Source organism: Corapipo altera, unplaced genomic scaffold (genome assembly GCF_003945725.1).
Source record: "Corapipo altera isolate COAL_440 unplaced genomic scaffold, ASM394572v1 51, whole genome shotgun sequence".
In the NCBI taxonomy this organism is placed as follows: domain Eukaryota; kingdom Metazoa; phylum Chordata; class Aves; order Passeriformes; family Pipridae; genus Corapipo; species Corapipo altera.
The window spans coordinates 8,054,086-8,067,448 of NW_020884892.1; the positions used below are offsets into that span (position 1 = coordinate 8,054,086).

The 13,363-nt window shown below is 39.5% G+C and overlaps 1 protein-coding gene across 1 annotated transcript in view; it reads right to left on the minus strand.

Moving 5' to 3' along the window:
* Nucleotides 1–13,363, minus strand: part of FER1L6 (fer-1 like family member 6) — a 71,808-nt gene that overhangs the window by 32,573 nt on the left and 25,872 nt on the right. The window contains exons 12-20 of the mRNA XM_027645669.1: nucleotides 12,260–12,368; nucleotides 10,434–10,614; nucleotides 7,452–7,572; nucleotides 6,162–6,262; nucleotides 5,419–5,509; nucleotides 4,586–4,705; nucleotides 3,321–3,473; nucleotides 1,805–1,991; nucleotides 1,128–1,252 (exon numbers count right to left, since the gene is read on the minus strand). Coding sequence (XP_027501470.1) covers nucleotides 1,128–1,252; nucleotides 1,805–1,991; nucleotides 3,321–3,473; nucleotides 4,586–4,705; nucleotides 5,419–5,509; nucleotides 6,162–6,262; nucleotides 7,452–7,572; nucleotides 10,434–10,614; nucleotides 12,260–12,368 — 1,188 coding nt within the window. The remainder of the gene's footprint in view (nucleotides 1–1,127; nucleotides 1,253–1,804; nucleotides 1,992–3,320; nucleotides 3,474–4,585; nucleotides 4,706–5,418; nucleotides 5,510–6,161; nucleotides 6,263–7,451; nucleotides 7,573–10,433; nucleotides 10,615–12,259; nucleotides 12,369–13,363) is intronic.

The window sequence follows — 13,363 nt, forward strand, 5'->3', positions numbered from 1 at the left end:
AAAGAAAAGAAGATGTTTTCATTAATCACTCATAATAAATCAAAAGTTTTTAATTTGTTGTAATTTGGCTTATGTGGATGCTTATGGTTTTTCATCATAGGCAATGTTTTAACCATCTAGGCAGGAAATATATTTAACAAAGATAACATTTAAAGAGGAAAAATATGCCAACTGCAAAATTACTCATAACTTGCTATCATTCTTTTGAATGGAAATAAGGCTCTCAACCAAGTTTATTGGCACTTGGCTGATGCTTTTACAAAAATATTTAAGTTATCAGCTACAATATTTTATACAGGCAGGGAATAAACTTAACTCTTCTGTGCCTATAAATCCCTGTTTTTCCTGGGCCAAATTCTACTTTTCATAACCTGGTGCATCTAAACACTAACTTCATTGGATTCATTCATTGGCTTCTATTAGAAGTTAAAATTACATTACAGGAAAAAATCAATTCATAACCTTGAGGCAAATGAAGCACAAACAGGTATCTACAACTTAGAGAAAAGTTTTTATTTCTTGTTCCCTTTGGCAAATGCTACAGAACTTGCTGCAGATCCATAGAGGTGCCCCCTTCTCTCTAGAGACTTCATCAAATGTCCAGAGGAGGCCAGTTGTCCCCTGGAGATGCCTGAGGCCTATGGGCAAGTTTTTGCAGCATTAAGTGGTGCAGAAAGTCTCCCACTTCTCTATTTTTGGCTCATTTCCACCTTGTCACTCTAAAACCACCAGTGTGCTCTGCCAAATTCCATCACAAGGAGCCATTCTGATTCACATGGCTGTGGAAGCCAATAAAGGTCTTCACCATGTTCAGTCATTGCAAGCACACACTATAGGAAAAGAGAACCATGAGGGTTCATCTTTATAACAAGCCCAAGAATCAAGAGCCCAAGAATCTGGCATCTGAGCTAAAATAAACTAGTACTAATGCACCTCATGTTAGAGTAGAGGGTAATGTAAACTTTTGCCTTGTTTGCAGTGGACTGTCAGGAGCTGCCCTTTAATAGAAAGCATCTAACTTTTCCTGCTAGATGCCTCCTTGCAAAACCAAGATTTTTCCTTTTCATAGCTTAACTGAGAAAAAGAAAAAAGAGTTTTCAGCACATAAAAGAGACTTTGGAACTTACCTTAGTGGTCTGACAGCGTGATGTGAAAGTAACTTTTGCAAAAGGATCAGAAAGTCCAGTGCTGTCAGCGGCAATGAGCCCCCTCGCCTGATACATGTGGGCTCTCAGCTGGAAGAGGTGTGGGGCTACATCATTGCAGAGAAAACAGTAATGTCAGCTTCAGGGAAATGATGCAGCACATAGGTAGGAGGGGAAGATTCACCACCTGCTGTCCCACCAGGGTCTGGCAAAGGAAAATGTTGCTAGTGCTATCTCACTAAAGAAACACCTGAGACACTCAGAAGTTGTGCAAGACTTCTGAATCAATGACTGATGTCAGTCTCTACTGCAAGGCTGTTAACTGCAAATTTTTATCTCCCATCACTATCTTATCCATTAAGTGTTCAATTCAGTAGCTTCATCAGAGAACTGAGGCATGCTTCCTCCACAAGGAGACAGACCCACGAGACAGGGAACAGAAATTGCAAGCGAATAGATTCTTTCTTTCCCTGACATCTACAAAATGTCAGTGACAGAACTGATGACTTGGTAATGAAACCAACCTTTGTGATGAAAAGAATCGAGGTCATGATCATCTTAGAACAGTTTCTTTATACGGGGGTTGTGCTACCCTCTGAATCAGAGCTTTTGGGGACATTTCTCTTAATTGCTAATATGGAAATGAAACAGTGCCTTACTTTTATACAGCAGGCAGGCAGGTGAGGGCACCACACCATGCCCTGAGTTGGTGTTTGATGGCAGTTCAATCTCATATCCTACAGGCAAATTCTCCATGACACTGTGGGCATAGCTGGCAGGTCCAAGCCACAGGTAGACATCCACCTTTGCCTGCACAGTCCAGCCCAGAGGGCGCTTGCCTGGTAACTGAAGAAAAAATCCCCCCATCACCAACAAGCTCAAAAGAGATGGCTGGATGCCGAGTACTACCAAGCCAGAGTAAAATAAAGGAGAATTCACTGAGCTGATATACTGATAAATGGCATTTCTCCACAGCAAGAGATCCTGAGACTCATTTAGCACAAGAAACTTCAGTGATTCCTAGGGAAGAATAAGTAATTTTCTCAATTGACAGTCTATGTAAATGACATACTGCCTAATATGTAGAGGTCTGTGCAGGCTACCTTATAGTGCAATCAGTCATAGCTGATACCCTACTTTGTCCAGACTTCAGCCCACTTTCCATGTCATGAAGTTTTGCTGGTCTCCCATAGTTAGTTCTGTATATTACTAAAAATATTACTCCATTGGGCAGGTCAGAAAATATTTCCACTCTAAAATGTTACTAGTCTTGACCTATTATTTCCTTTCTCTCTCTTCTTATTTCATTTAGATCTGCTAGATATTTGCAGAGGACTGCCACTAGAGTTTAGTACTATCTGTTCCTAAGGTAATTCTAGATACTGAAGTGGGTGGACAGTTAATTGTGCATTTTTTTATTTTATGAAGGCAAATAGTACTTTGTTTAACAAGTACCTGTGGCAACTATCAACAGCTTAGATATTTCTATCTGCTCTTTAGCTGTGCTTTATGGGAGTACTCCCAGCAGCGCAAGGTGGAAAACCAAGTCATTATATGAAGTTACTATTGTCTTGCGCGTTTGGGCTTTTCCTGATGGCCACAGTAACAATTATATTGCACAATATTCCACTGCAGGTACTACCAGTCACAGTCCCTTTGCAGGAGTATATCCACTAAGACTTCCTTCAAGATGAATGATCCTATAACAGTATTTTGTACATATATTGCACAAACCTAGGTAGGCTTTAAAAAAAAGTATAAATAACTGCTATATTACCCCTGAATAGCTAGGTTACCTTGCTATCTGAGTTGCTGAGTGCTGATCTCTTACCAGTCTCCTCCCAGGCTTTCACGTGCTGCATTCTGACATCTTTGCCAGCAAAGAGGCTGTACCTCTTCTGTTTATATATACAGCCATAGATAAACAATGTTCTACACTTGCCATAACAAGCAGTCAGAGAATTAATTACTCATACATCAAAAGCCTAGCAGTGATAGAGTGCTTGAAGAATGACAAGCATACATGTAAGAAGCAAATATTAGTAAATGGCAGATATAACTGTGTATACTTTATACATTACAAAGATGAGCCTGTAAAATACAATCCCTGGAAGAAATTTAAATACCAAATGCTCCACAGGCATTACCTGTGTTTGCAGAGTGCCACAAACTTACTTTGAGGAAATGGGTTTTAATCTTCCCACAGTCCTTGCCGCTCTGCTCCTTCGCTGGGGAGTAGAGTATGTTTTTTGCTGGGATTCTTGCATATGCAACTCTCTTGTTGTTGCTGAGCATCCAAATGAACACATCAGGCACAGTATTCTGTGGCTGTTAAAAAAGGAATATTGAAGTAAAACTGATTTTTTTCTGTGAACCACCACCATTATTTTTTGTTGAAACACTCTCTGCTAAGAGCTGATTCCCTCATGGCTCCTGTGTAGCGGCAGATATGCACCTAAACTAAAGGAGGCTATCACCTCATGCTTTACAGTCCATACCTCCATTTCTAATTACAGCTGAAGGTAAAGAGCTTTGCAGAGTGATTAAGGAGTGCCCACTTCATAAATCATTTCATGACAAACTAAAACTAAGAATCTAGGTGCGACTCTCAGGAAATAACTTACCCACAGGCTTTATAGTAACTCCCATGGAAATACCATCAACTTCATCTATGCTGACAAACCAAAAAGGACTAGGGCCAAACTCAAGCACTGGCATATGATCATTATTCTGCTTGTAAGGAGGCTTGATGAGATTGCCTTGCCCTGTCCCACATCATGTTTCCCAATATAAAGCCTGAGCATGGTTTGCAGCAAAGATCCACCAAGGAGCTGTTCCCTGGAAGAACTGTGTAAAAGGTCACTCTGTTTTAGGAAGGAGGAGAATTTTGATGTAGGCTGCAAACTATGCCAGGCTGTGCCACTCGCTCTCTGAGCCAGGGAATAGCCACAGCCCTGCTTAGTTTGCTAGCACAGGCAGCTCTCAGAGGGACAGCACTCTGCTGCCTGGATTTTGGCCTGACCAAACATGTCCATTCTTCTGATATTCTCAGGCTTAATAATATAGACACCCCGGGGCTCCTATCTGTCCAAATCACTACATCCATGCAAGCGGACACATGAATTCGAATCAGAAAGCTGGCTTCTCCAAGCTAGGATGAGAAACCTATTTTTAAAAAAAGGCCTTATTTAAAAAAAAAAAAAGGTAAAAAAAAAAAAGAAAAAAAAAAATCTCTGTAGAGCATCCACTCCATACCAGATAGCCCAGTGTTTCCTGCCTTGGTTTGTTAATAACTTTACTTTATGCAAAACAGTACTGGGTCCAGATATCCAAAGGAGAATTCTTTAGATAACCAAGCCAAGACCTACTTCTAACATGAGATTATTAAAATCAAAGTCAAGTCCTGGATTTTAAATTCATCTAGATTCTGTGTGGATTACCTCATCAACTAAGAATCGAATTTTATGTATGAAGGTCTGAGTCTCACGAATCATTTCATCTAGTGGCATCTTCTTTTTCTGATGCTGAACAATTCCCTTAGCATCACTGGACATTGCTTCCTGCAACCAAGAAAGACAATATGTACTTTTTTATGCATCATCAAGTAGTTTGAACTGGAGGAGAAAACAGTCAAGTTGAAAAGAGAAGATGGAGACAGTTCAAGGTTTCTTTGTCACAACAGAAACTGATCAACTCTTTGAAACTGAATAATGTAAAATGAGAATATCCCCCATTTTGTCTCTGTCTGTAAATACACTGCATGTATGGAAGTCATAAGAAATATGTGATTACCACATGGAATTATTGGGCCTTGATTCTGACAGAAGGTATAACCTCCAACCAATTTGGTTTTTTTGCACTTGTTCCTTAGAGGAGGAGACTAGGTCCAGGAATATCAAATGCCAGACTTTACTAGTTTTGAAGTTCAGCACCACCACAGTAATTAAATGCCTAACATTTTGTGTTAATTTAGTGATTTTCCACTGGACTCAGCATCATCCCATTTTAAGATGCATGGAAAAGTAAAATCAGCTCATTATTACAATGTCTTATTTGTATTTAAAAACAACATTTTCTGATTTTTCTAAGGTATCTCACTACTGTCTATTTAGCACAGCAGGTTACATAAAAAAATTGCTCTCGGACACTATACTAATATGAATTACAAAGAATTCCAGTATGGTGAAATCAAATAGAAAATAAAATGTCTACAAACAGCATGCTTTCAGTTAACATAATTGCATCAATGCTTATAGGGGAAAAAACCACATACCAGCTCTTGCTTGAACAGCATGACTCTCTTTTTGTCCAAAGCAGTGTAGTTCAACCCTTTGGGCTTCTTTTCAGCAATGGTCATGAAGACCCTAGGATACATGAAGAACAGATTCTTTAAATGTGTTATTTTTTTAATGTGAGCTGCTAAAATACATTGGAATGTTCTGTGTCTGCTGCAGTACATGAATCAGAAGACAAAGATTCTGAAGTTCTCTAAAATAAATGTTATGCATCCATAAGATTCAAAGAATAGAGTCCAAAACTTCTGCATCACACTTCACAGAAATGGGTTAATATGTAGAAATTAGGGTTTATATCTATTTTGAGCCAAATCACGTCATCTGACACAGAGCCCACTGGGTGATTTATACCAGCATATGCAATCCTTTGTTTTTATCTTAACACCATTCTTTTTTTGCAGTGTGTCTATCACACACTTTATTAAGTCCTACTTATCCCATATTCATTCTATTCTTAGGGTCCAGGAAGCCAAAAAAATATGACAGTGATTGGCAGTGATCTGTTGTCAATATTGAATACTGAAAATAAAAATAAAACATTTTCTCTGTTTAAATAAAACCACAATTTGGGAAGACCTTTTCCCCTATAGCAGAATAAATAAAATATATATCTCAGAAAGTTTACTGAACTTTTTCTTGATTACCATCAGTTTCCTTGTCTAGCCTTGAATTTGTAGCCAACATTAAAAGTGATTTTCTGTGTTCTAGTATTTGTAGTTACCTGCTTTGACTGATAAAGTCATTTAGGGTCATCTTCATTTTTTCCTCAGCTGCAATCTCTGAAACCTTGATCAAGTCTTTTACTTGCTCTAATGATTCTTCCTATGAAAAACACATGGAAAAGCTGTTATGCAAAGGAGGGCACTTTGTCACTCTGCCAGTGCTGTAACACCATTAGCCATGACAAGCAAGAGTGAGGGAGGTGACTTTGTAACTTGACAGAACAGAACATTTGATATATCGTTACACTGGAAGTGTGCAGAGAGAAGACTCCAGCAGCAGGATGTATTCTGACCTGTTCCCAGTCTTTCCAATTACTAGTCCAAGATAGTACTGCTTGTAGCAGCTTTTTTTTTTTTTTCACTTCTTTGATGAAGATCAGCCAGTGGGAAACATTATCCACTAGGCAGGAGAAAAAAAGGTATTTCTCCTTGGTTCTGTTCCAGCAAGGCCTGTGGGTTATCAGGTGCACTGACAAATATATCTCTCCATACATATATATTCAGATGTTCAATTCTCAAATACCTGAGTTCAAAATGTTGGCTTATAAGCCGCTGCTTTCTCATGATACAGCCCTGCATAAGTATGACTTCAGCGGTGCTGCTCATGAAGTATAAAAGGATAAATAAGGGATGGGGCACTCTAAATCTCAGTGCCCCAAATTAAAATATTCAACATTAGAAGTCACTTTAAAAAAAAACCAAACCAAAACAAACAAACAAAAAAACCAAAACCAAACCAAAACAAAAAAACCCCACCCACAAAACAAAATCTACTTACTTGAGACTGCTGATAATCAATTTAAACAAGGGTAGAAAAAAACATCATTATGGGAAAACACTATGACTAGGGCATCACAGTGGAGATGATATGCTGTTCTGTCTCTTTCAATGTTTTTAGAAAAACTAAAAGCAAAAAGTGTCCTTTAAAGTGTCCAGCATAAATATATGGCAAGAAGACATTAGAGGAAGAGCCAAGGTGAGAGAATTGTTCTATATCTCATATTTTAATTCTTTGAATGTTCTTACAAAGAATGAAACATTTCTGAGGAAAGAAGACCTCAGCTCTATAGGCCCCTCAGAAAAATTGTGGACAAGAATGTTTGACTAGCTCTAATAGTTCAAAGCAATTTGGGGGGAAAAAAGGAAGGGTTGATATCAGCTACTTTCTCACAAAATGAACAGCAAGGAATGCATCTGGGGGAAATTCTGAAGGCCTGATTTGGGAAATGTGGCTTCTCACTGCCATACTTTGCTGAATACATGAGCCTGTGAGGATGGTTGCCACTTACTAGGTGATCTGCCATTTTCTCAAGGGTGTTGGAAGAGTATAGACGAAAGGTCTGGTTGCCCCAGTAGCTCTTGACACAGACACAGGGCTTCCTCTCCTCATATGGCAGGTACTGGTAGTTCCTGTGGAAACAAAGTACTGAGCAGATCATGAAGGTCAGGGAGCAGTTCAAGGGGAAGCACAGAAAAGAAAAATTGTTCAGTGCTCTCACAGCACAGAAACTGAAGACACAACAGGATGTGTTCACATGCGCTAACCAGCAAATACTGGGGAGAGCAAACACAAACATCACTTATGCTACCTGTGAGATCCCTGAAGAGAAAAAGTTTGAAGTCAGTGGATCTAATTTTAGTGCTTTCCAGGGTGGGAGAAAAGCCAGGCAAAGAGGTATGCACAGAAGCTCTGGAATATCAATGGTGGGAAGCCACAAGAGAAAAAGGATCAAATATTAATATCTGATCACCTCTTCAAAAGGAATGGCTCCACACACTGCACAGTGGGAGAGCAATGGCAGCCTCAACACTGTGTTGCTTTTACAAGATGCTCTTTCCAGAAGCAATAGCTTGTGGAGATTGATGTTCCTTGGCAGAAGCTGATCTACACGACCCTGCTTAGTAAAAGAGATACCAAGCTCATAATAACTCAGTGATAAAATGCATCTACCGCTCTCTCTTTTCCCACTTTTGATCTTCGGTCCAAGCTGTCATATTGACTGGTCTGTAATGCTGCTTTCTTTGGGTGTTCAGCTGCATGAGTGTCCTGTACTGAAAAAATGAGCATGACGACAGCAGAACCATAGTCTCTGCAGACCTGCCACAAAGCTGGATATTCTGATTAGAGCTGTGATAGGCACTATGTCAAGTCCAGGTACCCAATAACTTTATGAAACACATTGCTCAGCCATACTGGACTTAATACCAGAGGTCTCACCATTTTCTGTACTAATGGTGGGACGGTGGAGAATTTTTTAATGCCTATGAACGTTTATTAACTGCTTTATGTTCTCAGATACTCTAAGGCATTTCAGATAGAACTGGTCACATGTGTTTGATCACTAAGCCAAGCCCACAGAAACCAAATCCCTCGCCACCCTTGAGCAATAACTCCTAACTTCCACACATCCCTAAGAGGTTTATGTGAGAAGTTTTTCTGTTTAAAAAGATTAATATCTCCTGTACAACTTCATTTTACTGCCCTTTGTGATACCAAAAGAGAGACAGAATTTCCCATTTCCTTTCTCCTCAATAACCTACAGCAAGGTGAGCATTAGCCATTGAATTTGGTGAATAGCACAGCTACCCAGGTCTTGGGCATCATTAATTTTGGTGCTTTTATGAAAGGGAAAAACAATTCAACTATATCCCAGAGCCAGAACATCTTAACCTGAAATTCATAGAGACTGTGAGTTTTTAATTGGATTTACTAAGAAAATTATATAGCCATGAAATAATTCACACAGAAAATTGAACTCTCATGTCTGTTATTCCCGCTATAACAATTTTGGGGAACTTTTTCAGTGTTAGCTTATCCGTACTATACATTTTGACATAAATGTGGAAAACTCCTGGCAGTTCCATGTTGTCTGCTTTAGAAGTCTTATTGTTCCACCTGTTCCTTTTACTAGTTAGTGGTCCTAATCTCCAAAATGGACTTTTCTTATTGTATTCCATTGTTCATTTATGATCCTAAAAAGCAGAGTTTATCTAAACTATCAGATATCCCATTAAGTACTTATTAATACTAATACTGGCAAGACCAGTTAGATGCCATTATGAGATGACAGTCAAAAAGTCATTAATTGGTAACTATGGCTGGCCAAACTGTTTTAGATAGCACAGGAAGGAATAAAAGATGCAGCATTCTACATAAATTTGAGGAAAAGGGAAATTTAATGAGAGAGAACTTGGTTAGTATTGGTGTGAGCCAAGAAGCAAATATCAGAATTGAAGACTGATTCATTCTTTTACAATGGTTCTTTAAATCTAAATTCTTGTTAAGGGAAAAACTAAAAAGTCCCACAGTCTTTCAGTGAGGATAATAGTCCTCCAAGTGTATGCAAATCTGCAGTTCTGTTAATGAGGAGAGGCAGCTATCCTTCTATCAAATGTTCTTTTTCCCCCTCTTCTCCACAGAAACAAAATTTTCTACCGTGGTATTTTCATTCTTATTTTCTTCCACTACCTCTTATTTAATCCCACTGAGCAATTGATTGCAGGAAAGAATGAAAGTGGTTTTTAAGTTCAGAGATGTCCAGAAATCAAACAGATCCAGGTTGATACTTCCCACCTGGTCCTTGTATCTGTAAACTGCTTGGACTTCTAAAGAAAGAGGTACTATCTAGTCATGGCAGCCAACAATATGGGGTTCTACCTATCAAAGCAACAAAGAAAATATTTCTTTTTATTAGCACCTTTGAAATTAATTAAAGCTTTACGCTTCTGTTTATAAACAAGGCCATTTAGAACTGTTCTGCATGTTATCCATTGCTCCATTCCTTTTTTCAAGGACTATTTCCTCCTACTTCTGTTCCTACTTGCTATTTAACTATCTGTAATTATTAGCTCTAGAAAGTGTTCTGGAAAGCTGACTTTGTCTTGATCAGATTTCAACATTTTACATGTGATATTCTGCTTCTGGAGCTGGTAACTGGGTTGATGTTACTTGTAATCACAGCATGGGACCCTAAACCAGGGATGGCACTGGAGAATTTGCATTTTTCTGTATCTTTCCAATGTACAGTTGGTGTACCACAGCCCTTTTAGAAAGGGTTCAAAAGCCCATGAGGCCAAGATCAAATGAGTATAAAATGGCTCAGAGCCATTCACTTCAGTGGAAACTGAAAATTTAATATTGTGAAAGATGTAATTGAGGATTTGAAAGCCCCAGTTTCACACAAACTGTTTAATACTTCCCTGGCTCATCAATGAGTCCCACAGGAATAAAAAGTAGGAACCAGAGTCCTATATGAAAAACAGATCCTCACCTGTTCCCCCCTGTGACCAGTGGTTTCTCAGGGAGTGTGGTAGATATCAGGGGTACTCCAAGGTCATGAGAAATGTCATCCCCCCCCTCATGCAGAAGACTTTCTTCTGCTTCTTCATCACGTGTCTTCTTCTTCCCTCCAGCTCCTGCTGACACCCCATCAGTAATATTTCCAAAGTTACCTAGAGACATAGCGTTATCTTGGAGGTTGTAAATATGAACGAGGTTTAAAAAAAAGACCAGTCATACCAATGGAAAATCTTTGACCACTCCTATTCATTAGCTGTTCTGGCCACACCACAGTTTATAAAGGTCCTGACAGGTTATCTTGGTGCCAATAACATCAGACTCCAGGACAGTGCTTCCTTACATGCCCTACGTGATATACCTAGTACATCACATCACATTACTAAGAGATACGATCCTCTGATTGCTGGCTTTTGCTAAAGAAATTCAGAAACAAAAACAACACTGCTGTTGACATTTCTAGTCTCAGGAGCCCTGATATGGGACTGATTTACATAGAAAATGTATGTCTTTACAACATATGGATGATCATTCCAAAGTCTGATGTCAGAAGTGCTAAAACTCATTTTTAGACAAGTAAATTTTGCATACTAGAGTTGCATAGATAGTAATAACAATGCTTTGAGGCCCCAGCTTCAAGCCTAATGCCAGACAACTCTGCTAATGATACAGTCATCTCCCCTGATAGGATTTTGCCTTAAAGGGCAATTATCAGCACTGGGAAAGAGGTGCATCCATCAAACTGATAACTACAGATTTTAAGAGAGACAGGCAGGAAACATTCCCTACAGGAGAAGGACGTGCTGAATCACCCCATAGGACATCCTGATCTGGACTTTTGGTTCAGCCTTTCATGTAAATAATGTATTAATTCTGACAAGAATCACTATAATTTCTTGCCGAAATATACAAATGAGTTTCTTGTGATTCTTAGCTCTGCTTTCTGATAAGTTTCAGCAGGAATCAGTATCACTCATTGCTTCCCCTGTTTGTCACAGACATCTCTCCCTGCACACATGACCTTACAGTTGAGCACAGCCATGCACACAAGCACAAAGACTGGAAGTGCCAGGGTGCTTCTGTGCCCTTAAATCTTTGTGGGTCTGGTACAGCAATAAACCCCCTCAAGGGAGATTAGATCAATTCAAGCTTCTCTCTCAAGAGAAATTTCTTTTGCTTTGAAAATATCCACTCACTGTTCATGAAAATGTCTTAATTTTCTCTGCTCCTGGGGACAATTTAGCTCCACCATGAGGAGATCCCTCAGGCAGTACAGTCCTGCTTTACACTGGAGGAGGACAAGACTTAACAGGAGGATCTTAGGACAAGCTGTGCATGCATTTTGAGGCTTGCCTGTAAATCACCCCCATGCCACACTCATAGGCTCACATGTAGCTCAGTGGGGTTGGCCAAGACAGTTCCCAAGGATCCTCCCCAGAAAGAAGGTTCCTCACAGCTGGGGACTAACTGCAACAGACACCACAGAATGAACTCTGCCCTGAAGTAAATTATCTGAGTTTGGTCTCCCAAGAGATTAAGAGGCTAAATACTGGCTAAGTTATTGTATATAGTGGGTGAGAGGATTTGTATTAATACAGGGTATTTGGGAATAGAGACAGCTAGGAAATAGTATGCCCAGCTTGACTGCTATCTAGAAAAATTATGATCAGGGTTTAACTAAAATGTAAGCTCTACTCTGAAGCTGATTCCTGAGCTCTGAGACACAGCTATCAGTAACACCTATCAACCCCTTGCTCCTAAATATCCTCTCTAGTTTGGAAAAGAGCTTAATATACTTACCAACAGAAACCTCAAAAGTTATTGGTTTGTCCCCAACCTTCCTATCAATCATTGTGGCTTCAAAAAATGTCCCAAAGAGAAGAAATTCCTCAGATTTTTCTTCATAGATCTATTGGAGAAGAAGGAGGAAAATTTGACATTTATCTTACTTCCTACTCTTTTTTTGTACAGCACAAAGAAATCTTTACAAGTCTCAAGCAGTTGTGTTACTATCATAGATCTATCAGTCTGAGGTCGTCAATGAGGCACATTTTGTAGGAAGAAGTAACAGCTCTTGTCTGAGAAATTGATATGTCTGTGTGACTTTGGTCTTGTCAATAGTGTCAAATTATATCATAACTGATTATGTAAAAGCCATTACCCCTCACTTCATACTCTGCCCCAGGATTTGTTACTGTTTAAAGTATTTCAGCATCTTCATGTACTCTTATTCCACCATTCAAACGATACATCTGTGGCAGTTCAAGGGCTGTTTAAGGGCACTCTTTTAGTAAAACAGCAACAAGTGAGTGTGACCATAGTTTTCCTTTGCATTGCAATAGTAAATGCTGCCATCATAATGCATGCAGTTCCACTTTTCCCCTGGATGTCTTTAACCTACTGCCCATGTGTTTGTACTATCAAGATTTTGACCTTGCTCAGAGTCAAGACTTTGACATTTACCTCCCAGTGACACCAGTAAGACACAGAGATTTTTAGTGTCCACGTTTAGATGGCAGCCGTATGCCAAAGCCTACTGAAAAAAAGCAGTCCACTGTGGGTTTTTTATCCTGTTGTGTTTTAAACCACAGGCCCAAAGGTAGGAGGGTCTCAGTGGTGGGGAGGATGAGCAGTTCTTTGCTCTTTGCCTTTCCTGGCATCACAGCACAGAAACCAGTAACCCAGTAATCTTGTTTTCAGCTTTTGACAGAATTTGGAAGCATGGGAACGAGAGGGTCTCAACACAGCAACACACCCTGGAAAGTGTAATGGCCTTTTGTGAAGTTTTAAGGATCTGCTAGGCTCTGTTTGCACCTATCAGAGACCCAGCATCTGCTTGTCCCTGGCACAGACTCTCATTCAAGGAAGGCCAGCTAACATCTCTGACACTCTTGGGTCAGTAGC